The sequence below is a fragment of the Panthera tigris genome, chromosome D4 (genome assembly GCF_018350195.1).
Source record: "Panthera tigris isolate Pti1 chromosome D4, P.tigris_Pti1_mat1.1, whole genome shotgun sequence".
Classification (NCBI taxonomy): domain Eukaryota; kingdom Metazoa; phylum Chordata; class Mammalia; order Carnivora; family Felidae; genus Panthera; species Panthera tigris.
Window position 1 is genome coordinate 85,022,115 of NC_056672.1, and position 27,476 is coordinate 85,049,590.

General features: G+C 48.0%; 1 protein-coding gene across 9 annotated transcripts in view; it reads left to right on the forward strand.

Annotated features, from left to right (window-relative positions):
• RALGPS1 (Ral GEF with PH domain and SH3 binding motif 1) overlaps positions 1 to 27,476 on the forward strand; it is a 268,245-nt gene that overhangs the window by 82,143 nt on the left and 158,626 nt on the right. For all 9 annotated transcript variants that reach the window (XM_042965073.1, XM_042965076.1, XM_042965077.1 and 6 more), the window contains 3 exons: positions 12,890 to 12,973; positions 22,675 to 22,764; positions 25,330 to 25,422. In XM_042965073.1, coding sequence (XP_042821007.1) covers positions 12,890 to 12,973; positions 22,675 to 22,764; positions 25,330 to 25,422 — 267 coding nt within the window. The remainder of the gene's footprint in view (positions 1 to 12,889; positions 12,974 to 22,674; positions 22,765 to 25,329; positions 25,423 to 27,476) is intronic.

Consider the following 27,476-nt stretch of genomic DNA (forward strand, 5'->3'; position numbering starts at 1 on the left):
CACAGTGCATGGCACAGAGGAGGCACTGCGTGAGACTGGCTGTGTATTACCGATTAGATGGGGGCTGGGGACAGCGTTGAGAAGCTGGCCAGGCCCCAGGGTGGGGGACCCAAGCCACGGTCTCCCTCCGTCTTATAAAAGGTGGTTTCACACCATCAGAGGCTTGCTTGTGGCTTCAGTGTCTGAAAGGTTTCCTCACACTTAATTTAAATAAGTATCCCTGTATAGATCAAATATTTGAAAGGTTGGTTTTTCCTTTTAGCCTTTCAGGAGAGGAAATAGCTTTTCTGAAAGCTGTTCCTCCCGGTCTCCTTGTGCACCAGCCATCTGTGGTCATCGTCAGGCAGCAGGAATGTCAGAACAGCCCGGCACCCCTGTAATATATCCCACTGTGCAGCCTTGCTGGAATCTATCAAAGTCGTGGTTTGTTTCTCCAAATCCTGCTCTGGCCAGGGGCTTCAGGCTGTTTGTCGTCAAAAAGCAAGTTCTGGGGGTGAGGGGAAGACTCTTTCAGTGTCATGGGTTGAGTGAGACTGTTCAGATGAGTGGACACTTAGCCCGTGGCCCCTTCTGCAGCTCTGCCTTGCTCTGTACTGCAGTCAGCCTGACGCTCCAGGGAGCTGGGCAGAGGGTGTCCTTAGGGCCGGGACGGCCTTGAGTTCCCGTGCAACCTCCAGGCTCGTGATTTTCTATAGTACCCTCTCCACCTCCATCCGTCTTTTTGGAGGGAAGTCTGTCCAACCCCTGGCCCCGTCTGGTTGTCTTAGTTCATACCTCAGTGTCCCTCTGGGACTTTTTTGTATTAAAAGCTGAGGCTCTGGTGTCTGCCATTTGCTCTCTAGATGAACTCCCATAAATTATTTCATCTCCGTGAGCCTCCGATGTCTTATCTGTAAAGTGGGATAGTAAAATCTACAAGTATAGCACAGGGAGTAGAGTCAGTAATACTGTAAGAACATTGTATGGTGACAGAAGGCAAGTACACTCATCATGGTGAGTATTGTACACTTGGGTAACGTGTAGCATGTATAGATTGTACCACTGTATACATCACTAATGGGACGTTGTATGTCAGCTATACTTCAGTAACAAAGAAAAAATATACACGGAATTATTTTAGTAATGACAGAAAAATCGCGCATTTCTGCAGGGCTCAATATACTATCTTCTCTGTAGGAGGCTAATAGTTTCTTCTATTGCCTCCTGAAAAAGGGGGCCTAGAAAAGTCTAAGTGTATAAAGACGTTTTGTTTTGCAAAGAAATTTCCCTTGTGTTCAAGTATACCTAATTAAACACTGTCTGGGGAACATACAGCATTTTACTTCATGGTTCCACTTTGAGACCCCGATCAAATACAGTAGATAAAAGTACATTGCATGGCGCCTAGAATGTCGGAAACACGCAGTTCATTGTAGTTCTCTTCTTTTTCGTTCCGTAACCCCTGTGGTGCTCTCCCCTTTGTAGGTGGTCAGTATTATTCAAAGTGTGGGTGGCAAATCGTGGTAACAGTGCTCGGCCAGGCCGACAGCACAGTGGTTAGGAGTCCGAGCTTTGGAGCCATGCAGACCTGGTATGGATCCCAGTTTTGTCATTTATTTACTGTGTGACCTTGGACGAGTTAGTCATCCTCTCTGAATCTCAGTTTTCCTTATGTGTAAACTGGGGGCAATAATAGCCCTTCCCAGGGCTCCTGGCTGGCTCAGTCGGAAGAGCACGCGACTCTTGATCTCCGGGGCGTGAGTTCGAGGCCCATGTTGGGTGTAGAGATTACTTGAAAAATGACAGCTCTTTCTGATGGACGCCATTGTTAAAGATTTCGGGACATACTATAAGAAAAGTACTTAGCCTCATGCCTGGTGCATAGTAAGCAGGCTGTTAGCTGCTGCTGCTGTTGTTTTATTCTTCTTCTTCTGAGGCTGGGAACAGGACTGAGCTTTTTCTGAAAGGACCCTGCTTGCCTCGCAAGATGAGGAAGAGCCGTGGGGCCAGTGGTTGGTCATCTCTGTGTTTCCCGCTGTGTTCTCTTCCCATCCGAGGAGGGTTGGGGCCAGCGATTTGGGTCTCAGCCTCCCCAGATGGGTCCCAGGTGTTCGGTGGCCAGAGCTGCCTCCTTGGTGTCTGAGCAGCCGGTTGTGAGGGCTCCTGGCGCGTGGGCCTTCCGAGACCGCCTTCCAGAGCGTGGAAAACATGCGGGTCGCTCCATTTGTCCCTCTCTCTCCTGAGTCCCTCTCCTGCCCTGCACGGCTCACCATCTCTCTCTTCCTCCCTGCTCCAGCTGGAGGTACCTGTCATGGCCACGGTCCCCCCCCACCCGCAGTTGAACCCTCCTGCTTCTGAACGCCTTTTCCTGTCTTCTCTCTCTCTCTTTCCTTCTTCCTCTTCTTCCCTCCCCTCCCTTTGTCCTCTCCCCTTTCTCTTGCTCCCTCCCCTTCTCTCTTTCTGGAACCTGAGTCTGCACTGGTCATTTGTGTGTTTTTCTGGTCATGGGTCCCCATCTGCCCCCAGCCCGCCTCCCCCACAGCTGTTTCCTGTCTTCTGCCTCACCACATTGTCATGTCCACTCCATCCCTGTGGGACAGCGTGGTGCCTAGAGCCTCTTACCCCTTCGTGACTGCCTCTCAGACTCATCCTCTTCACACCCCCTCAGAACACTTGGAGAAAGAAAACCAGTGCAGTCACGTAGTCTCCAGAGGCAGGTCTTACTTAATAGTGTTTTTATATAAAGCCAGACATGTGGTCTCTACTTCTCTTTGCTCACAGGATGGGAAAACTGGGAGGAACTTACCATCCGGTGCCACTGGATTTTACAGGCAGGAAACTGAGCCCCCACGGAGGATAGGACTGGTCCAAAGTCTCAAAGGGGGTTTAGGCACAGCTGAGATTAGAACCCAGCGCTCCTGACTTAAGAAGTCCCCATAAAAGCCTGACATCACCCGTGTGAACTGCACGTGTCTTTCTCCACTTCTCTGAATTTATGTCATTCCATCTGTAACCCAAGTCCTTCTAACAGCTGCAGCTGGTCTACCTAACCTCTTAGTGACAAGCGCCAGCTCCCTTTGGGGGGACAGGGGAGTGGAGGTGGGGGCAGACCTTATGTAATGGGGACATAAAGAACCTAGGCCAGTCATGTGTGGGTTTATCACCATTCGGTCTTCCTGCTTGTCCTGGGCTGACCCTGCTCTCTGGCTCTGAGCTGTCTGACTTGGCTTCCCACCTCACACCGGCCCTGCGGATGGGGCTTCTTGGCTTGTCTTCTGTTCTTCTGCCCTGACCCCTCCTTTGATTTTAATGTCACGCCTTTGTATATTGGTAAGAACTGTGTTGTCCAAAATGGTGGCTGCATGTGGCTACTGGGCACTTGAAATGTGGCTCGTCCAAACTAAAGTGTGCCGTAAGTATAAACAACAGACCAGATTTCAAAGACTTAGTCCAAAAAAAGAATGCATGCTGATCTCATCAGTAGTTTGTTATATTTTATATTGATTGCAGGTCAAAAAGATAAATATTTTGGATATATTGAATTAAGGAAAATAAATTACTAAATTAATTTCACCTGTTTTTTTCCCCTTTTTATTTTTTTAAAATTTATTTATTGTTGAGAGACAGAGTGCAAGCAGGGGAGGGGCAGAGAGAGAGGGAGACACAGAATCCAAAGTAGCTCCAGGCTCTGAGCTGTCAGCACAGAGCCCAACATGGGGCTCGAACCCATGAACTGTGAGATCATGACCTAAGCCGAAGTCGGACGCTCAGCTGACCAAGCCACCCAGGGGCCCTTTCCCCCCGCTTTTTAAATATGGCTATTAGAACATTTAAAATACATGGATTGCATTATATTTCTCTTCCTTCCTTCCTTCCTTCCTTCCTTCCTTCCTTCCTTCCTTCCTTCTTTCTTTTCTTTTCTTTTCTTTTCTTTTCTTTTCTTTTCTTTCCTTCTTTCTTTTAATTTACATCCAAGTTAGTTAGCACATAGCGCAATAATGATTTCAGGAGTAGAATCCAGGGATTCACCCCCTACACATAAAACCCAATGCTTATCCCAACAAATGTCCTCCTCATTGCCCCTTGCCCACTTAGCCCACCCCTCCAGCAACCCTCAGTTTGTTCTCTGTATTTAAGAGTCTGTTATGTTTTGTCCCACTCCCTGTTTGTGTATTATTTTTTCTTCCCTTCCTGCATTATATTTCTCTTGGCCAGTGCTGGGTGATAGCTGGTAGGCCTTCCTCAGCCAGGGAGCCACGAGAAAGTCAAGCTTGCTGCCTGAAGGTCTATCGGATGTAATGAACGCACCATTCTGAGGAGAATTAAGAAAGTCACTCAAGGCATTTTCCACGTTCTGTGGTTCAGACAAGGAACTTCGACGCACCACCCGTTTTTTCTCATCCTAATTCAAATTCTGGCAGTCTTTGTTCTCTGCCTTGTATGATGATGGCAGTTGGTTTGAGATACGTGTTACTAAGCTTCCAAGAGGTTTATTTTTTTCTTTTTAAAATCGCAAATCAGTGTTGCATTTTGCTAATTACTTTTCAGCGTCTGAGAGGATCATATCACATTTTTCTTCTCTGATTTATTGATGTGCCGTTATGTTAACAGTCTTCGAAACATTAGCTTATTCTTGTGTTTCTAAGACAAATCTGCTAGGTCGTACAGGGTCATGCTTCTCCTCCTTGTTCTGTATTTGTTAGGTGTCAGGGTTTGGGGCTTTTTTCCGTTACTTTTTGTGCTCTGGAATAAATTATTTAGCATAAGAATTAGGTGTTCTTTAAAAGTCTGTGAGGGCTCACTGGTAAAATTATGTGGCCCTGGAACCTCTGAGTTAACTTTTCCAGTTTCCGACGTGGTGTTTAGCACGCTCACCAGACGCAGAGAAGTTTTCGTTGGCCAAAAAATGGAAGGCAGTGTGAAGACCGGGTCCGAGCCTGCGTCTTCGCGTGAAGCAGGTACTTCCAGAAATTTCACTTTGTGTTTCCAGCAGTGTTCACGGTGCCTCTGCAGCATGTGAAGGTCAAGATTAGGAAGGATTCGATTGTGGAGTGCCTGAATAGCTCAGTTGGTTAAGTGTCCACCTTTGGCCCAGGTCATGATCTCGTGGTTCGTGGGTTCAAGCCCCCTGTTGGGTTCTTTGCTGCCAGCGCGGAGCCTGCTTGAGATTCTCTGTCCCCGTCTCTCTCTGCCCCTCCCTCCTGTCTCAAAAATAAAGAAAACATTTAAAATAAAAAAGGATTTGATTGTGTCAAAAACTGTGATTACTGAATTTAAACCACTGTGGAAATAGCAGATGAGATATTGTGGAAAACCAAAGCAGAGAGAAAGGGTAAGCTAAAATTTCCTCCTAGAACTCGGAGGGAAACCTGGAGGGGACCAGGAGGATAGATCATCTCTAGGGGGTGTGGTGCGGTCACAGGAGCTCTGTGAAAGGAGGGCTGGGGTGATGTGAGGTGGTGTGTGTAGCGTGGACAAGAACAGGTGTGGAACCGTGGGTACGGCATAAGCTCGGTTTTCGAGGGAGCGAGCGAGCGTGTGTGCACATGTGTGTGCCCCTGTGCCCGTGGGTGGGGAGCGGCTACCGCCCTGGAGATGGAGGTGCCCTGTGCCTAAGGGTCCAGGCCTCTGAGACTGGCAGACCCGGGTGTGAGTCTCGGCTCTCACCCTGACCCCGTGTAAGGATTTGAGTCAACTGCTTGACGTTTCCAACGAAGCTTCCCTTTCCTCATCTGCAGAATGGGGCAGTGACAGTACTTATCTCCTAGGGTTGTTGTGAGAATTCACTGAGCAACGGGATAAACAGTTGTGAAATGATGAGCACTTAGTAAGTGCTCAGTAAAATGTTAGCTATTGTTACTCTTGCCATTATTATTAACCAAACGTGGGTTTCTCTGGGTTTTAGGCTAATGCATGGCTTACATTTTATTTTACAGGCTTTCTGTGTTGTTCAGGTTTTCTGTCATGAACATTTACTAGGTCCCTAGTCAAAAAAACCCAAAGTGTGGTGTTTTCTAAAAGCGAACATCTGAATGCTATTACTTGGAAAAAGCATTTCCCAAGAATATGGAGAAAGGGAATTGAACACAGTCCCCAGCGTTAGAGTGGAAACGGAACGGGTGGCCCCGTGGGCCTCATATTCGGCTTGGGAATCCGGCGAGCTGAGCTGCCGGGGGCTGCTGGCCGTTCTGTCCACTGGGGCCCTTTCTCTGTCACATGGACGGGAGACCGTTCACAGGGCTGCACTTGGCCGCTGTGCCGCGTTGACAGCTGCTTCTAATTGTGCAGAGCTGCACAGGACTAGGGCTGGAAAGGGAGTGTTTGGGAAATTTGCATCGTCTTCATGACCCTAAATCTACATGTGTCCTAAGCACGGTAGTTTGAGGATTTGATGAAGAGGTGGTGGCTGTGAGTTGTTATTCTGTAGAAATTAGTATGACTGAAAGCTGAGAAAGATGAATTACTGTACTCATTCCTTGACCTCTGTCCCCCAGACACATACCCTGACGCCGAGGAAGGCACCCATTTGTCCCCAGTGATTCTGTCCCCTCTTGTGGTTTGTCTGGCCAGGGTTCCAAGGCCTTCTGGAGGCCCTCATGTTCATTTCTCCCTGGGCCCTGCCTCCTCCCTTTCTCCGCACACAGCCCCTGGCGGGTGTTTATTTCACATTACTAAAGTGAACTGCCCTCCTGTGAGAACATTACACCCCATGTATGCGATTATAGTACAAACTAGACTGCAGTCCAGCTGAAGATCACTTGATGGGTTTACATCCACTCTGCCACTCTCTTGCTCGTGTTATCAGGGCAATAAAACCTGCCTAACACATGCGGGAGGCTTTTGGAAGCCTACGTCTTCAGTCGCTCCCTTGCCTTCCCATCCCACTCAATAAAATAAAATCCAGTCCTTATTTGCCCTCCAGGCCGGGCTATGACCTGGCCTCCCATCTGCTTCCTTTCTTACCACCTCTCCTCCCACCGCTCTGCTCCAACCACATTGGCTCCGCTGCTGTCCTCAGCCCAGCCCCTGCTTTGATCTGTTCCTTCATATCATTCACCCCTTCTCTCAGCTGGGAGCCTGCTGGAGTCCCACGTGAGGCTCACAGCTCTGTCCTGGCTTTGGTGAGGACAGCCTCACCCTCTTCATCGCCTGCATGTGTGGCCGGGGCACATTCAGTCACCTGCTCATTGTGTCATTTTTCACTTAGAAATGGAAGGTGATGGCAACCGTGCCCACTCTGAGGGTCCTGTGAGGGTGAGATGAGACCCTCAGCACGTGCCAGTTGTTAGCACGGTTCCTGGCACAAAGTCGGTAGTCAGTAAAGCTTACTGGCTGGGCCTTGGTCCTTGTCCCAGACATAGTTGGAGTCCTGCTGCCCAGGGACTGCTCTTCTGGGCACCTTATCCCCATCAGACTCCAGGGTCTCTCCTGATCTGGATCATCTGCCCCTGCTCCCACCTGCCCTGTGCTGCCTTTTCCCTCATTTAAGACACCCATTGAAAGTACTTATAACGTATCAGACATTATTCTAAGCAATTGACAAATATCACCTTATTTACTTCTTTTTTAACGATTTATTTATTTAGTAATTTCTACACCCAATGTGGGGCTCGAACTCACAACCCCAAGATCAAGAGTCACATGCTCTTCTGACTGAGCCAGCGAGTTATATGTTACTTCTTATAACTACTGCGTGAGGGAGGTGCTGTCCCTGCCAGTTTTCAGATGAGCAGGGTCGGGCCCTGGGGGTGGCAATGGCTTGGCCAGGATCTCACAGCCAGCTGGTTGTGAGTCAGCCCCAGTCCATCTGAGTCCTTAACTGCTGTACTCCAAGGTCTCTCTTTTCTCAGCCTTCGTGCCCTCCCCGTTCACTCCTAAGACCAGAGCCAGCCCCGCTCCTGGGTTCCAGGTGGAAGGCCCCCATGGAGCATCTCTCATTCCTACCTCCAGCCCCAGGACCCCTACTTCCACACCAGGACAAGAGGATGCCATGCACCTTTGCTACTGTGATTTCCGCGAGGGTGACAAGGTCTGAAGGTCCTCGAAGGACACAGCAGCCACTCCGTCATTTGCCTGTTCTTAACCATGTCACCAGAGTCTAGGCCCTAAAATGCCTTACCCCTTAGTCAGACCCCACTCCCAGCCCCCAAACTGGCACTGTCTCCCCCGACTGCCTCAGTGGGTCGTCTACTCCCTGGGGTGTTTTTAGAACTAGTTTGACTAAGTGTGATTGTCCCACAGGTTCTTCTGAAGATCGTTCTAGACTGTAGAATGGGAGGAGGGGGGAGGACGGAGAAGGGTCGCCACTGAGCAAAACTGGTAATGCGGTGCCTGTGGCCAGTGGCAGCCTGGTGGTAGCCCATGGAGTCAGACTTCGTGACCTTTCCTTCACGCGGTGCGTGTTCCACGTGGACATGTTTTAGGAGCGTGATTTGGAAAAGATTGCAGTCCGGATCAAGCACGTGTGTGGAAGGCCCATGTGTTGGCACCGACTTCTGTGGCCTAGATCCTGCAAGGGTCTCCGGGGAGGACTTGTCCCACTCCCCAGGTTCTAGAGCCTTACCTCACTGGCCCCGGACACGGTCTGGGTCGGGCCTTTCTCAGGCCACCTCAGGCATCTGACTCCCGGACCCCTACGCGCAAGGCTGGCAGCTGGTGGCTTTCCTGGCAGTGTGGCCCCAAGTGGCTTCACAGGGAGAGCTGCATGCAGTGGTGACTCTTGGTGTCACGTAGGAACGATTGCGTGAGGTAAAAGTTGTTTCTATATTGGTTAGTGATGTTTCCCCGGTTTCTTTGTAATAAACACTCTCCTTTGACTGTCAGAATGGGTGTCTAAATGAATCTCATGCTGCTAGGTTTTTCATTTAAGGCAGCTGGTCAGACTCCTTTTTGGTTCCAGGCCCACTGACGCTGACGTTGAGGTCCCTGTGGGACACTGGGGAAGGTGTGGCCAGAGGTGGCTGCATATCCTGGTCTGGAGCTCAGGAGAGAAACCGGGCTGGGCACAGATGTGCGGGGCAAGCCACGGAGGTGGATGTGGTCTTCCAGGGAGGACTGTGGACGGAGAAGAATACAGAAGAAGACCATGGACAGATTTAGGTGGATATGGGGTGGGGGGGGGGGGGGAAGTACCAGAAAAGAAAAAAGCAGCCAGAAAAGAAGACTGAGGCTAGGGGTTGTGAGACGACAGCCGGAGAACAGAGAGCGGAGAGCATGGTGCTGAAGGGCTGGTACAGGCAGCGGGAACAGGTGGGGCTGCTGCCCTGCTGGGAAGCTGTCACCAGTAAGGGACAGAGCAGGGTCAGTGGAGCAGGGGGCTGGGAAGGAGGTGGGGAGGGAGGCGGCACTGACAGCCTGGAAAAGATGTCTTTCAGCAGGACTCTCCTTGTTATTATTATTGTTCGCGGAGAGGAAGGAGGTGAGGGTGCAGGGAAGAGAGAGGGCTGGAGGGCAAGGCTGAGCAGGGGAGGGGACGGGGTCCAGTGCCCAGGAGGAGAGCGGGTCCCCGAGAGGATAGGTTTGCTCTTCCATTGAAGCCAAGGAAGGGAGAGGACACAAGTGAATTTGCACATTTGGTGGCAGAAAGGTTTCTTCTCACAGCTCCTGTTTTCTCCCTGATGAAGCCAGGGAGCATCCACATGACAGAAGAGAGGCCCCGGAGGAAGCTGGCAAAGGACTGTACAGGCTCATACTCTCCTTTCACATCCAGTTGACCTCAGCAGAGAACTCAGAGCCAAGGACAGACAGGGTGCGATCAGGGCCCCAGTGCCCTTGGGAGGGGGCTGTGTGGTGGCCCAGGGACAGCCGGGTGGCTCACCCAGGATGCAAGGCCACCAGCCTCAGCCCAACCCCTTGTCTCCTTCTAGAACCAGCCCTGTCTCCTCTGGTCAATTTTAACTTAATTACACTCAGATCAGTTCCATAGCATAGACCTTTTTTAGGCATGAGTGACTGGAAGAGTTTTGTTCTATTGCTTCACATTTTCCAAACCCACTTCACACAGATGGAATCTCTTGTAATCCTATAAGGCCAAACACAGAAGAAACAGTGCCAAGGAGGTTGGGCGCAGGACTTGTTTTAGTGCAGATAGAACGGTCTTATTTCTTTTGACGTCCTGATAAATCTTTCTGCCCTGAATTTGGGAGATTTCAACCCCGAGGAACACTCATACTCCATTCATTCAACAGATGAGGCTTGGCATCCGCTGTGAGCCAGACCTGTGCCCTGCATGTAACCTCCTTTGCCAGGCGTTACTTCTTTCAGTCTCTGCCACAATTCTGTGGAGTTAATTTCGGTGTCCCTGTTTCATCAGCGATGAAAACGGTGCCGACAGAGGTTAACTTGCCTGAGGTCGCCTCGGAAGTAAGTGGCCGGGCGGGATTCAGGGCAAGGTCTTTTGGTTCTTAAGTCCTTTGCTCCTTCCATGTCATCAAGGAACCCCTCAAACACAATGTTTCACTCTGTTGAGGTTTTCATTTTAAATGTTACGCGTCTCTCAGCGTGAAAGGTTCTTTAGGGAATTGTCAAAACCCTGAGAAGTATAGTTTTTGAACCAGGGTCTTAGAAATGTTCCAATCAAATAAATTTAGGGCAGATTTATTAAGTACTTGCTTTGGTTCCTGCCTGCATGACATCAGCAAAGCGAGAGAGAAATCGTCATAGATTTTGTTAATAATTTGAGATTGCAACAGGAGCACGGTGTGGGAGGAAGTGGAGGGTGTTTGGAGCTTGCGCTGAGTCTGACAGCAATGCGACCCTGGGAAGGGGAAGGTAGATAACGTTCACCAGCTACTTGTTATGTGCTCCGTGCCCTGCATGTCTGGATCTCACTTAGTCGTTATTTAATGAGCTTCACAGATAAATACAATATGATACCCATTTTAATATGTGAAAACTGAGCTTCTGAGAAGGTTGTCTTCTGAGATCATGCAGCTGGTGTGTGGAGGCCAGGATATGACTGGGTCTGTCTAATTCTAAATAAGATTACAGACTCTTAATTTAATGTGTGCACATAAACACATACTTGTGCGTGCATACATACACATGTATATGCGTAAAGCTTTTGCTGTTTATTAAAGAATTCAGGAAAAAACGAAGGGGTGACTATTAACGAGAAATTGGGCGACAACCATGCCTCAGTCCTTGAAACACCTCTTTTATATCTGATTATAATCCATTGCTTTCCAGGACTGGTTCTGGGATCCACAGAGGAGGGAGGTTCTTGTTCTCACAATTAAACTTTGAAAGGGCAATGATACACATTTGCAAAATAATTAAAGTATCTGTTCTGAAGGGGAGGAGAAGTCAATGTAACTGAGGCAGGTTGAATACATATTTTTAGAACAAGGAGAATCATGGTAAACAGAGGTGAATGCTACATCTCAAAGAGGTTCATATCTGCTCGTGAAAAGAAATGAGTCAAGGTATTCATTCAAGAGGATGGATCCTGAGCCCCTTCCTCTTTGCTAAATGGATGTGGTGTGAATTACATGAGGTAACAGGTGAAGTGCCTTGGCCAGCCCCTGACGTGCGGGGGACTCTTGATAAATGGGTGGCGTTCGTTAACGTCCTTGTCATTACTATTCTTTGGGGTCTGCATTGTGAGGGTGTAAAGGACTGGCAAGGTCAAAGATGGTCGTGTTTTCCCGTGTGGGTGACCAGGAGGAGAATGGCGCATTTACAGAAGTGAGACAGCCGGGAGAGGAGCAGAGTGCATAGCCCCCGCTTGGTGCCTGAGTGCTTTCAAGTCCAGGCCATTGATCTTATATCCCGAGCTGTCCACTGCCTCCAGCCAGGCTTCACACAGCACCTGTGGCATAGAGTTGGGTCCCGAGATGCATTTGAAGGGCACAGCACTTCAGACAGAGCTGCTCGGCCAACAGGTTTTGTCTCTGGCCATTCCCACTGCCCTCCCTGACTTCCTAGTAGACCCCTATTCCCGCTGCCAGGCAGCTGGCTCTCCCTAAAGATCTTATTAAAGTTCCAGATGTGTGGCAAAAAAAAAAAAATGTTGTTAATAATAGCAAGGCCTGATACGAATTTAAAGAAGGTCTTGTAACTTAGGGATAGAGAACTTTCGTCTGCCTCCTTTATTCTGTTCTTCGCCAGCGCTCCCAAGCCACAAGCTGAGAACGCTGGCCCTTGGATAATGGGTTTTCTCTGGTCCTCTTATGCACCCAAGTCATCCTATTACAGTGTTCCTGTTAACTCCCTTGGGTAGGAACCAGCTTCACAGATGGGTAAAATTTAGATAAGTTGATTATTCAAATTATAACATTAAACCTGTTGGAAAAGAGACGAGGCCCTTGAAGAAGATGTTAAAGGCAACCTCTCCTTCTAGCCCCCTGTTGGTTGTACGAGATAGGGGAGGGGCTGACTTCAGGAAGGGGTGTGAGGTGGTCCCAGAATCTTCTCTGATTCCAGTGGGCGGGGGCAAGGAGGTTCCCTCATGCCAGGAGTGGAGGGTATCACGTGGCCAATGAACTCTGAAATCGTTTATCCATATTTCACTTTAAAATTTTTAAGTTCACCTGGGAGGATGGGTCTTTCTAGCTAACACATTATGCCCTCTCGCAGACAGTTTACCTTCAGAAGGGACTTCTGGTCCCAGGGGAACTGGCAGAGGAGGCAGTTTGTGGTTAAGAATATTTTGGCACAGAAGTCCTGGGAAATGTGGCCAGGGTTATGGGCCAAAGTGTCCTACTTTCCATCCTCACTCCTGGGGGTCCCGGGGTACACCTCCATCTACAGACCCAGCCCTCCTCTCCAGAGGACGGGGAGAAGACTGACCCACCCTGGTGAAGATATGGATGGCCAGGGCTTTGGCCCTTCCCCACCTTTGTGTCCACATTCCAATTAGATGTCCCTTGTGTGTTAGAATCGCTGTTGAAATTGACTCTGTGCTTCCTAGGAACTAGCCAGCTGTGGATGGAGTAAGAAGGAGAAACATAGTCTCGCCCCCAACGTTGTGGCCTTTACCCGGAGGTTTAACCAGGTAAGCAGTACCCCTTGCCTGTGCGTGGCCGGATAGCGATCTGTTGTCCCCTTGGGCTGGGAGCCCTGCCAGGGTTCAATCCCAGGCACCTGGCCCCAGGTCCAAACCCCTCTTCCCGAACCATCCCGCCCATCAATCCTTTCGCCTGCACGGTCCTTCTTCACAGCAGGTGGAACCAAATACATCTTTTCCTGGGTTTAAATTGCTTCACTGGCTTCCAGTTCCACCTAAGCTAAGGCTCAAGCACCTTAATTTCCCTGCAGGGTCCTGCACGGTGGGTCTGGTTTCTGTCCACCCCTCCAGTCTCCTCTCTTGTCCCTTTCCCTGCTCTGCGGGCTTCAGCCATCCTGGCCTCCTTCTCTTCCCTGATGCACCCTCTCTGCCCCATCAGGCCCCAGATGTGCTGTCCTCTCAGTTCAGAATTCTTCCTCTCTGTTTAGCCCCCCAGTCTGATCTTAGCCTGAGCGTCACTTCTGTGGGGAGCTTTCTGTGAACCCCTAGCCCGTGCGAGGTCTTGCTGTCAGACATTCTCTCACTGGCCCCTGTGCTGCTTTTGCCATCTGGCCCTTTGCTCATCTGTCCTCACTGTGTGCAGCTCCTTCGCCTCCGTCTTCCTTGCCAGTCTGTGGGCTCCGCGAAGGCAGGAGCCATATCCATCTTGTTCACCAGCGCACCTCCCGCCACCTGGCCTAATGTCAGGCATATGATAGACCCTCAGTGCATACATGTGGAGTGGATGAATGAGGTGCTCGGAACTTTTGAGTGCCCGATGCCCTGGTCACCGGCCCCGTACATACTACTGCAAACTGACTTGGCCCAACCAGCACCTTTGCGCCAGCATGAAGATCTGCACCCCCACTGAAGGGAACGACGATGAAGACTTGGACCGGCTGAGGGCAGTGGGCTTCTGGCTTCTCAGCCAGATCTACCAGAATGAGATCTCCGGGAGAAAGCACCCTCTAAGACCTCCCTTGGACGGACCAAACCCCCAAATGGTGCTGTTGACAGTTTTTCTTCCTTCTTCTTGTTTTTCTGGTTTCAAATGAGGACAATGGTTTAGAAATTGCATAGTGTGCCTGACTGGACCTCGGGGTGACGGGCCTGGGTTTCCTTTGGGCCTTCCCACTCAGAAATGCTGGGCCCTGGGCATCACCGCTGCCCAGCCCTCCCCAGGCTTCCCCAGCCTCGGCTACCCCCGGAGGACGGGGAGAGCCTCCGAGAGGCACCAGCTTTTCGTCTGGAGATCAAGCCTGAAGTTTGCATTATTGTTGTTATACTAGGAACTAAGAAGGACCTAGGCATCTGCAGTGGGGCTGTATGCACTGTTTGTTTTGAACAGAGAAGTTCTGAAGGCCTTTGTTTTTTTGCTCTTTCTTTTCAAAATCTTTTCCTTTTCAACTGAGCTTAGGCTTTAAAAAATAAAACAGATGTGCACACACTGTCAGAGGATTCATAGTTTCCTTCACAAAACTATTTGACTGGAAGCCAGCTCAGTCCCACCTCTGGCCAGCCACAGTGCTCCCGGAGGAGGGCCGCTGGGGGCTCTGATGTAATCTGCTTTGCACGCGGAGGCCAGGTCAGCCTGGCAGAGGGTGGTGCGGCTCGTTCCGCGAACAGTTGCATCGTGTCCAGATCAGACCAAGCGGGTGAAGCGAGCCAGAAGCGAAGTCGCGTTTTCCCAAACAGGACGCTCTGAGAAATGGTCTTGCTGCCAGCCTGTCAGCTACTCAGAGCGAGCAGCTCCTGGACACGGCCATTTGGCTTCAAAACTGGCCAACAGCCAGGCCCGGTCAGCCACTGGGGCTGCTTTCTCTGAGATGAACCGATTGGCATCCCTTCCTGGCAGACTTTTATATGTGAGAACAAGGCTCCCCATCAGACTCCAGATAAAGGAAAGCAGGTCAGTTGCCTTTGTGAGCCTCAGTTTCCTTATCTGTAAATGAGAATGACAGTATGACTCACCTTGCACAGTTGCTGTGGAGATTAAATGAAATGGCACACAAAGAGCTCTCAGCACGGTGTCTGGCATGTAGTAAGCGTCCAAATGTTTTCGGGGAAAGTAAGAGAGAACAGGAAGATCAGCTGATTGGAAGGAGGTTGCCCGCAGATATGAGGCTTCTTGTGGCCAAACCAGAAACCCAGTGGCCAGACCCTGTGGGCTTGCCTGCTTTCTCTGTGGGACCTGAGTCCCTTGGAATTTGTTCCTAGAGCTCATGGAGGGATGGCAGCACCCAGCTGAGTTCACTGAGCTGTCTGCTCTGGGCCAGGCTCCTATCTCGGCCCCAAGGAGTTCACCACAGACCACAGAAGTGCTCCACCTTTTTTGAATCATGTGTTCTTTTGAGAATTTGAAAAATATATATGCATATGTGAACCCGTTTCCAGATAAATGCAGAGATGTATAAATTTGCATTTAATTTTAGTGAGTTCAGTGCTTGCCCCCTCAAAATGTGTGCACGAACACTTTAGGGGTCTGTGAGCAACAGCCTAAGAAGCTGTGGTCACAGAGAATCAAACCCCTACGGGTTTGCATCCTAGCCCTACAACCTACTTGCTTTCCCATCTTGGGTTGTCTTTTGACCTTTCACCTTCCTTATTTATAAAGTGGGAAGAATCATTTCAAGTGGTTTTGAAGATTAAATGAGAATTGTGGATGTAAAGGGTTTGGCCCCGTACTTGACACATAGTAAACAATTAGCATTAGCTGTAAAAAGGGTGTAGAGTAGTGGGAGCTCTGAACTGAAGGACAGTGAGGCCTGGGACTGGCTGCTGGCAGCAGAGTTGGAATTGTGTCCTGAAGATGCTGAAGAATTCGGGAAAGATGAGGAGGGAATTGGGAGAACTTGGTTCTGGTCTAGATTCTACTGCTAACCTGTTTCAGGCCTCGGGCAAGTCACTTCCTCTCTCTGGGTCTCAGGATCCTTATTGGGTGGGGCCAAAGGTTCCTGGTTCCAGGAAGCTGGGTCCCTTCTCTGGCAGCTTCCTCCTCTGTGGCTGCAAGATGGCTGCCAACAGATCCTGGCTCACATCCTGTTGTGAGGGCAACCCCCGGCAGAAAAATCTTGCCTCCTTTTCAGTAGCTCTGTCATCTGATGTTTAGCTGCCTTGGCTTGTGTCCCATCCTGTTCATCCTGATCAGTCACTCTGACCAGGAAGACATGAGGCTCTGGTTGGCCAGGTCTTAGAAATAAGCCTGCCCATGGAGCTAGGGGCAGGGGGCCTAGGCCACATGAGCCAAGAATGGAGAAGTGATAGTTCTTCAAGAAACTAAGATGTCAGCCAATTAGGAATAGAGGGGAACTTCCTCACCTTGATAAAGGACGCTTACAAAAACCCTGCAGCCAACATCATACTTAATAGTAAAACATTGGATGATTTCCCCCTAAGATTGGCTAAGATGTGCTCTTTCAATACTTCCATTCAGTAGTGCAATAAGAAAAAAAAAGATATGACGATATACAGATTGAAAAGGAAGAAATGAAACTGACTTTACTCACATATGACATGATTGTGTATATAGAAATTCTCAAAGAAATCTGTAAAAAAATTTACTGTAACTAGTAAGTGAATATAGCAAGGCTGCAGAACACAAGATCAATATACAAAAGCTGTCCTATATATAAGCAGTAAAGAATTAGAATTTGAAATAGAAAACCCCCACGCCACTTACAATACACACACACACATACACACACACACACACACACACAATGCTTAGGTATAAATCTAACAAAGCACATAAACGTTTTGTATGTGGAAAGCTGCAAAACGCTGATGAAAGAAATCACAGTATATTGGAATAGATAAATATTCCATCTTCATGGTCTGGAAGACTCCCAACTTGATCTATAGAGTGAAGCAAATCCCAATCAAAATCCTATCAAGCTATTTTGTAGGTCGAAAAAACTGATTCTAAAATATATATGGGAAGACTAAAGACAGAATAACCAGCGCAATGCTGAAAAAGAGCAAAGTTGGAGGCCTCGCTCTACCTGATTTCAGGACTAACTGTAAAGCTACAGTAATCAAGACAGCATGGTCCTGACAAAAGAAAAGACACCTAGTAATGGAACAGAACAGACATATAGTCGTCTGATCTTTGACAGATGCATGAGCCCTCAATGGAAGAAGGGTAATCTCTTCAACAAAATGGTATTGGAACAATTGGAACATTTTTTTAATGTATGTAAAATAACGGACCTAGACACAGACTGTATAGATCTTTCATAAAAATTAACTCAAAATAGGGTGCCTGGGTGGCTCAGTCAGTTGAGGGTCTGATTCTTGATTTCAGCTCAGGTCATGATCTCACAGTTGTGAAATTGAGTCCCATGTCAGGCTTCACGCTGAGCATGGAGCCTGCTGAAAATTCATATTCTCTCTCTCTCTCTCTCTCTCTCTCTCTCTCTCTCTCTCTCGCCCCCCTCTCTCCCTCCCTCTCCCTGCCTCTGCCCCTCTTCCCTGCTCACACACTCTCTCTCTCTAAAAAAAAAAAAAACAAAAACAAAAACCAAAAAACTCAAAATGGAGCATAAACCTAAATGTGAAAGATAAAACTATAAAACTTTTAGGAGAAAACATAGAAGAAAATCTATATGACCTTTGGTGATGAGTTATTAAATGTAACACCAAAAGTACAATCCATGAAAGAAAAAACTGATTAAGTTGGGCTTCATTAAAATTAGAAATTTCTGCTCTGCAAAAGACACTGGTAAGATAATTAAAAAACAAAGCACAGCCTGGGGGAAATACTCACAAAACACATATCTGGTAAAAGAATTGTATCCAAAATATACTCTTAAAACTCAACATTAAGAAAACAACCCAATTAAGAAATGGGCAGAAGATCTGGACACCTCACCAAAGAAGTACAGATAGCAAACAAACATATAAAAAGATGCTCAACGTCATTTGTCACTGGGGCAATGCAACAACACTATGCACCTTTTAGAAGAGCTAGAATAAAACAGTGACAATACCAGTTGCTGGCAAGTATCTGGAGCAGTACAAACTCTCATTCATTGCTGGTGGAAATGCAAAACGGTACGTCCAGCAATTACACTCCTAGATAATTATCCAGCTTCTTTGAAATCTGCTGTATACACATACACACAAATATCTTTATAGCAGCTTTATTCATCATTGTCAATAACTGAAAAGAACTAAGATATCCTTCAATAGGTGAATGGATAGACAAACTGGTAAATCCATACAATGGAAGAGTATTCACCAAAAAAATAAATAAAGGAATCAGCCCTCAAGCCATATAAAGACATGGATGAATCTTAAATGCATATTACTAAGTGAAAGAAACCAGTCTGACATATGTATGATTACTTCCACCTCCCCGCTCCCAGCTTTTTAAAAACATTCTGGGAAATGTAAAACGTTTTTCAAAAAGGTAAAACTAAGGATGATAAACAGATTGATCAGTGGGTTGCCAGAGGTTTGAGACGGGGAGAGCACTGAGTAGGTGAAGCACAGGGGATTTTTTAGGGTGGTGAAACTATTCTGTGTGATGCTGTATGATACATAGTGTCATTTGGACACACGACACTATGCGTTTGTGGAAACTCCTAGAACTTTCCATCACCAAGAGTAAACTTTAGTGTATGCAAATTTGAAAAATTTATTGTGGAAATTAACGAAATCTAGAATGGAATACGTAACATAAAATCTAACCATATTATAAACGTATGAAACAACATCACTGAGGAGGGTGAGGTGAAAGGTGCTGAATTAAGTAACTTTGGAAATGAGGGGAGCCTGTAACACTGAAGACGAAAGGAACTGTATATAAGCTCTATACTCTAGTTAATATAGCTGCTCCCCGAGTGCATTGGGTAACAATTCGGAAGCTCTTTTACATGAATACTGGAATTGAACGATTAAGGAAATGGATGGCAGATGGTAGGACCCAGGTTTTTCACTGTTGGGAGTGGAAAGTTACAGATGAGCAAGGGGGAGACATCAATATAAACTCATTTATTTTAATATAGATACAGATGGTTGCATATAGAAATATTTATAGATGTGTATATGTACATGTTAGTATTCACGCACACACGCACACACACACGTATGCATATGTTCGCTTGCTCTCCCAGCTGAGAGAACCTAGAAACATTGATGCCCAGTAGCAACAAGTACACCCAGCACCCAGATCTTGTTTCCTCATACCATTCTCTAACAAAAGGAACCAAGGCTCCTTGGAGAAATGGCTGGTTTAATCCTGGGGCAATAGCATCTCGATGAGCCTATAGCATCATGTAGTTCCAGAAAATAAGGAAGTGCTCAAACCAACCAACCAGCCAACCAATTAAAACAATGCTGGGTAGGTCGAACATAGGAGCCAACTGAAGGAGCTTTCATTGACCAAAGCTGGAATAATTTGAGCAAGAAAATAAATAACATAGTATTGGGTTATCACCCCAAGTGTAAAGTAGGTATCCATGAGTCTTTTCTGATACAAATAAGTGATTGCATAAATAAAAGGGGAAGAATAGACAAATTTCCTATGCAGAATAATTCCAATAGCTCACTTCCTTCTATAGTGACTTCTTTCCAGAGTCTGAGGTGATACTATTATTTACGTAAAAGTTTCCTATTAATGGCCATTTCTTTTCTGTTCTTTTTCTTTATGAACAGTACTTGGGTGAATCCTTTTACATTAGTTCCTCTAAATTTCTGTGTTTTCATAAAACAAAAATTCTAGGGAGAATGGAAGTTTCACATCTTTCAAGTTATATTTAAGTTGCTCTTCAAAATGGTCCTATAAATTTATACTCCCCAAAACAGTGTAAAATAGTACCAGTTTCTCTACGTTCTTGGCACAATACATGGCCCACAAGGGGTTAATGTATTTTCCTTAATACACAAAGAACTTTACTAAATCAGTAGTAAGAGGACAGCTGTCCCAATAGAAAGATGGGTAAGGATCCGAGCAGGTAATTCACAGGGCAGATAGTACAAATGGCCTATAAATATTTGTAACAAAAAACTGAAAAAAAAAAGTACAAAAGATATGTTAATTGAATAGTAATGGAAGAAATGCAAAATAGAAACAATGAGATATTATTTTGCCTGTTCGGTTAGTAAAAAAAAAAAAAAATTGCAATAACCTCTTTGTGTAGGGGGCTGTGGATCAGCTCAAACTTGTTGATGGATAAGCAAATAGACCTTTTGGAGGCCAAGTTTTTATATGTGCTTTTGAAAAAAGGTACACATACTTTTATTCACTCCACCTTACTAGAATTTACCCTAAGACCATAATTAAAAATGTATAAAGATTTATGTGTAAATATGCTTACCACAGCATTGTTCAGTACAACAAAATAATTAGAAGTAGCCTACCCAACAAGAGGAGGTGACTTAATGATGATATTTCCCTAAGGTGGAATATTATTCAGGTGGAATAATATATACCAATTTAACTGAAAAAGACAGACGTATGGAAAAGAGAGAAGAAGGACACAAACCACGATGTCCGTCATCATGGTCTGTGTATGAGAATGAGGTCGCGAATGATTTCTGCCTTTTGTGCCTATCTCTGTGTCCTTTGTTTTCTGCCTTAAACTTCTCTTCAATTTTGTAGGTAGAGAAGAGAATAAAAAATGTTTGAAACTTTCTTGATTCTACTTTTGTAATGTCTTTCCTACCTGCCCCTTCTCTCCCATCTCCTTCAACATGGGCCTAGCGGAAGCCTCCTGCCTGTCACTTAGACCATTGCATCAGGTTCCTGATGGGTGTCCCTGCCCCTACAGAAGACTCTCTTCCTTGGCTTGGAAACCTATGGAAGTCTCCCCATGTAGAATAGCACCTAAGGTCCTTCTTGTCATCTTGTTGCACCAGACCCCCACATTCTGGCCTTCGATGCCCTTTCTAGCGTTAATTTCCCCCATCTACCTTGACCCCACAGAGCACCCACAACACCAGACCAGTCGGTCCGCTCAGCTCTCCCTGGTCATGGTGTATACAGCCGTACCTTAATCCCGTCTCTACCTGTTTGAAGTCTACCCATCTTTCAAGCCCTGCCTCTTCCAGCAAGCCTTCCCCTATCATTACCTCCCCCATGTTCTAGTCCACTTAGGTTGAACTTCTTCCGTGTCCATGATCGCCAGGTGATTTGGGGACGGTCCTGCCTCTTCCTTTGGTGCCTTCCATACCAGGCAAGGACTGATAGGGTCTGGACTCACAGTGTCAAGTCTGCACACAGTACAGGCTTCATGAAAATCTGTCGAATTGAATTGACTCAGAGTTGCTTCTGCTTACCGTGTGCTGCAGATCAGAGTCAACTCTGCCATGTTCCATAATTATGCCTTAAATCTGTGTGATTTTGGGGCATGCAGGAATCTATTAAATTATACATATAAACTATCACACTTGAGGCTATGTGGCATAAAAATGTGCGTGTATTAAAATATAAGGTTTATGGGCATGTCACTTGGTGTTCAGAAAGTCTTTCTTCCATAACTGGCTAGTAAAACTTTGGAGTCTGAACTTAATTTTAGGCAATTCCTTGGAAAAAATGATTCTATGGAAAACCAGGCATGTCCTGGAGGCGACCACAGATAATTACGCAGAAAAAAAACTTTTCTATAATATTCCTGCTTAACATAAAAAGCAAATTTTTTATTCTTGGTTACTCTTCTCTTGTTTTCGCATTGAAAAGTGACTATTTCAGGGAAGAGAGTAAATTTGGTTGCAGCAGTAAATGTGCCTTGTTAAGTCTGGAATATCCCCGTTTTTCTTTGTAAAATTTAGAGGTTTTACATGCCTTAAGTTCCTTTCAACTCCACACAACCAACCCCGTACCCTGCTCAGCCCTCTCTCTCTCTTTCTCTTAGTCATGCTGTCAATCCACCCTTGGGTGTCTATGTGTCACACAGCACTGTTGTTACAGTAGTGGGACACTTCCTAGAGGTTCTTGGCACGAAGCCCCTTTTGTGTTGCCCTGAGGTGTCACGTGAGTCAACGATACCCTGGTAGAGAATGTGCTTGTTCCCAGAAAGATTCAAGGGGCTTGGGGATGTTGATTTCTGTGAGAGGTCAGGCATAAACAGTGTTCTGAGCCCAAAGTGCCATTGTGTCCTTCTGGCATGTGTAGTCTTCAGAAAAACCTGTCTCTTCACCTGCATTGCTTTATGGAACTTTGAAAGATGCTTTTGTATCATTTAACTTACTGGGCGAACCCTCTCCTAGAAAATTAAATTTCTTACAGTTGTGCAAATACTGGTGAATCCTTCTCGTCTTGGGTCTGCCTGGGGATATAGATCTCATGGGTGGTACTGCCCATGTACATATCCCTTAGTCTGGCCACTGGTCCTTCCATCCATCCAACCATCCATCCGTGGTCTTCCCACAACTGGGGTCCTTCTGAGCAGAAATCTGTCTGGTGCATCTCAGAATTCCCTGCAGCGACTTCAGAGAGATTACTATGTCATGGAGGCCCAGTAACTCCCCTGGACGATGAGGAAAGTACTTGTCTCTCTCAGCACCGCTGTGCATGTTGGAGAGGAGGTGCTGAAGGAGGGAGCCATTTGTAGGCTAGATGTTGTACGTAAAGGGACCCTCAACCACATGCACCCCCAGGCTGGAAGGCTGTGCTCTTCCAGGTTCCCGACCTCTGGGAAATCCCCGTTTGTGGTGGGCGAGGGCAACGTGGGTGGTCCGGCATTTAACCGCTGTATTTGACTTTACAGGTCAGTTTTTGGGTTGTACGAGAAATTCTAACAGCACAGACTTTAAAAATAAGGGCAGAAATCCTGAGCCATTTTGTGAAAATAGCCAAGGTAAGATGTTTTATTTTTTTCCTTCCTTCCTTCCTTCCTTCCTTCCTTCCTTCCTTCCTTCCTTCCTTCCTTCCTTCCTTCCTGTTTGTTTCAGAGTGTGTTTCCTCAGTACTTTGGGAGCTGCTTTGCTCTGGGCCTGCTGGGCAGGGTTCAAACAGAAGGCTGTGACCTGACCTCTCCAGGCTGTAAGATGGGCCTAGGTGCCCACTCAGCCTCCCTGCCCCCGTGCACGCATCGCACTGTGGCCTGCTACCCGTTACCATGGCAGCCAGCTATTCTCTTTAGCTGGCCATTCTGTGGGGCCCTGGGGGCTCCCTCTGGGGTCCCTCCATCCTCTGTTTCAGATTTAGCCCTTCCTGGGGGGGTGACGGGTTATGTGATACCATCACACCCTGCACAGTCTTGTCCCTAGTCAGCAGAGCTCATCCCACCGCATCCTGAGTTTAAGGCCTGGGCCCCGTGACCCTGCTGGCTCTCACCCCCACCTCTGCCCCTGCCCAAATAGGTTCTGTCCTTGCAGGTTGTTGAGCACCGGGCTTACGTCTGCACCCCGCCTTTCCCCTCCTCTTCCCTGACGCCTGCCAGCCCAGGCAGTGACAGCATGGGCTTCCCCTGACCACTGTCATCACTTCCACGGCCCTGCCAGCTCCTCGCCGTACGCAGCTCCTGACCGCCGGGCTTACCCACGTCTGGGCGGCGCACTGCTGTGCTGTCTGGTTCGCTGTGGGGTGTGTGTGCGTGTTGCATCCCCACCCAGTCCCCGGGCCAGCTGGCCTTTACTGATTGCCCTTCACGAGCCAGGCACCTCAGCAGCCACCTTCCTGAAATGGTCACGTTTGAGGTTCACTTTGTTAGAAGGCCACTTCCAGAGCGGGGAGGAGGGGTGTAGGGAGGTGGGCGTCCATGCCCGGGGCCCTGCAGCCAGTGAACTGGGGCTTGTCTCTGCTTTCAGGGGAGCGGCTCTCCCACCCCTCGTGGGAAGGGCAAGGGCATCGATCTATGAGTATGCCCGGGGCAGCAGACACTAGCACGCCCTGTGTGTTCTGAAGAATTTGGAACTGTGCTGGGCTTTGCGATGCTTGCTGCTGGCAGTGAGCTTACGCTGGGCCACGGGAGAAAGCGGATGAAGTTCCAGCCCACCTGGTGCTTTCAAGAAACGAGCTGACGGCGCCCAGACTATCCCTCCTTAACCTCTGCCGTCTTCCAGCGGTGGCTCGTCATCCTGGCCTTGTGCCCTGGCTGTGTTCTTGTCTAGGCTCCCCTTCCTCTGGACCTTGCCATCCCATCTACAAAATGAAAGGGGTGGATTAGGTGATCTCCCAGAGGGCCTTCAGCTCTAAAAGAAACTGTGTGACAGGCATGGCAATTCAGATATGTAGGATGAAATTCACTTCTCTCGGAGAACCTATTAATACACACAGGGAACAATTAGAGATTGTTACAAGATGTATGAAATGAAGTATTAACTTGTGTGGTAAGGGAGAAATCTCAGTAGGGACAGGGCCGTGAGGACTAGGCATAAGGGCTTGTCGCTTATTTGTTCATTCCATAGGCCCTACTGTGTGCTGTACGACGTACTAGGGATACGATGGCAGAGACAGGTAGAAGCAAGGGTCCACATGGTCCAGTGTGCTAAGGAGGTGTGCACACTGCTCTGGGAACACACAGGCGGGTTCCCCAGCCTTCCTAGAGCTCTCACCCCGGTGCCGGGCACTGGTCTGGCATGTTGCATGCACCATCCTGGGTAGGGTGGGTGCCGTGGTTACCTTCCTTGTTAAGTATGAGGCTCAGGTGACTCGCTGCAGGACACACAAGTGGTGGGAGCTGGGATTGGAGCCAGATCTCTTGGTTTCCTCAAACCCGCTCACTAGCCCAGGCTGCACCGGCTCCCGAGGATGAGACGCGGAGCCCCAGTCCTGTTAGGTTTCCCTCCGCGCCGAGGGAAACCGAGAACGGAGCAGTTACATCTCTGTGTACTTACTCCCGGCTGTGTCCCCTTCTCTTGTCTTCCATGGTAAGGAACTTGTGTGAGACTGAATTGAATCCAAATGTTCTCCCTAACTTGGGGTCTGGTTCAAAGGAGCACAGTCAAGTGACCGAGAAGCCAGAGCTCCGTCTCCCTAGCTGAGCGGGACCGTGCAGATCGGTAACAGCTTCCCTCAGCCCCTCTCCTGCCTGGTGGAAGGTAGTTGCAGAGGACCCACGTGGGTATTGTTGGCACAGCCGAGGCCTCAGTATACAAAAGCCTGCTGGGACAGTTCCAGTTCGTCTAAAAAAAGGACATAAATGACATTATCAAGCCTTCTCCCGAGCCATGTTTCTGTCCAGCAACCAGACTAGTCAGCTTGTAAAATTTTGTGTTTTAGATGCAGACTCACCTTTTGACAGTTTGAAGGAAAAAAAAAGCATATGGTTTCTATGAACTCCCTAGAACTATATTTTCGACATGAGATATTTTTAAGTATAATTGAATTTCATAAATATGACAACATTTGGTAACACTTGAGCGTGTTTTTGTTCTGTTGTTTATAGCAGCAAAATAATCTATTCCATATCTTTTTTCAGAAACTTCTAGAACTCAACAACCTTCATTCTCTCATGTCTGTGGTATCAGCATTACAGAGTGCACCCATCTTCAGGCTGACAAAAACCTGGGCTGTAAGTTAATTCCTTTGATTTTTGGCTCTCATTTCACTGGGTTGAAGCTCTTCATTCCTTGAGCCTCCAAAGGCTTTCTCTGACTGCCTGCCCTTTGCCCACGAGAGAGGCATCTTCTGTCCTTCAGGGACTTCAGCCCCATTTCGGGACAAGGAAGTTGTGAGGACGCCATCATGGCTGGGGCCGGAAGCGCCCTCGAGGGGACCTTCCTGGACCCTATGACTTCATGTGTGCTGGCTGGGTCGGCGACATGACTTCTGCCCTCCACTTGGCTGGCATTCTTGTGACAGGCTCCGAACTGCTCTCGGGAAGGTCTCTGGGCTGATGGTTCACGGCTGCCCTGGGCTGCTGGCTGTACAGCTAAGAGATTCTCTGGAGAAACCTGAGGCCCTCATGTAGGGAGAAGTGATTTTTTTTTTTTTTTTCTTTCCTGAAGGCCATGGATAATTTCAGCTCAGAGGTGGAGTCTGATAGTTATATAATTGAGTCTGTAGGAAAGTTTTTCTGCTGTAAAAATACTTTAAAAATATCTCAGACCTCTTTATCCTCCTTAGCTTGGCACAGTGCCTGACATGGGGGAAGTAATTGCTATTTCCATAGCTCATTAGTATTCACCTCCTGGCCCGCCTGGTCCAGGGTCTCCCACAGCCACACAGCCCAAGCCTTTCAAGACCTGTTTATGTCCCGCGGAACTGAAGGAAACTATATGGACTTGTCAGCTGTGTTTCTGCAACTCATTTCCGAACTTCTTTCTGCCAGTCTGTGGGGCTGGGCTCTGTTTCATACTTGGCTAATTCTGGGGCCTTTAAAACACTTAGGGATTATGTTGTAGGTGATCAGAAATGAGCCCTGTTTTTTTAAATTGCAATTTTCCATAGACCTAACCCTAGCAAAGCGGAGCGAGCAGTCTCAGCCTGGAGTCAGACACCGGGTTTGTGTTGAGACACCGTTCAGAGCATGACTTCTGTGGGACTCAATTCCCTGTATCTACTCAGAGGTTGGCCTAGATTAGTGGTTTGACGTCAGTGCTTCGTGGAGTCCCAGGGGTTCCGTGGAGCTGCCTTGGGGGCCACCAAGGGCTGGGGGAGAGGAGGAGGGTGCCAAGCAGACACCTTGGCACTGTTTCTGCCAGAGCCGCTCTGTTCGCATCAGTTTTACGTACTGGGCTTCTGGGTGTATTTCAGTTGAGCAATGGCTTGGGAGATTGAGAGCAAGCTTGGAAGCCGTTGGTCTCTCCCGTTGTTGCCAGCCCTGTGAGTCCCCGAGTCCATCTGAGCCATGAGGCTTTTTTCAGAAGTTGCCTAGAGATTCTTTTTCAAATGAATTTTCCATTATTTAGATGCTGTTGTTGGTTGTCGGGCTGCTGGGAGCTATGTGCGGACTCAGAGAGATGAATTACGGAGCTCGGGGTGCACAGACCTTACTGGCTGTGCAATTGTGATCCCAGTGACCCCCATGAGCTGTGTAGTTGGTGAGGCCAGTAGGGGAGCCTTGCAGGCCACCTCTCGCCCACCTGCCCTGTTGGTCCCAGCCCAGTGGTTGGCACGGAGTGTTTGGGAAATGCAGGGGGCCACATTCATCCTCTTTCCCCTTCGGCCACATCACCGCAGCGCAGTGGAATCGGTGGCTGCATTTCTTCCTGATTCTGTTTCCACACCTGCCGTCACAAGCACGTAGCATGTCTGCTCTGTGGTTTTATCTACAGTCTGCCTCTGCCTTTCAGCTGCCTTCTTTCACACGACAAGGTCGGATTTTCCTTGGGTCTCCGGGGCCCAGCTGAGTGTCCCCGTGTTGTGTGTCCTGCTTTTGTTCAATGTGCTGAGTCTTAGCCTCCACTTGCTGTTAATTCTGGTAATGAGATTAGCTGCAGAAATATTGCCAAAAAGGAGTTGTTTCCCCTCTCCCCACTTTTCCCTTGACGCGGTACTGGGGAGACCCCACGGGCCCACCGAGCAGGGCAGGAGCACAGGAGCCACCGCCACAGCAGCACAAGAAGGTCAGTGCTTTTATGGCCTCCATTTATTCAGAGAAAGAAACTGAGGTGCCAAGAGGTG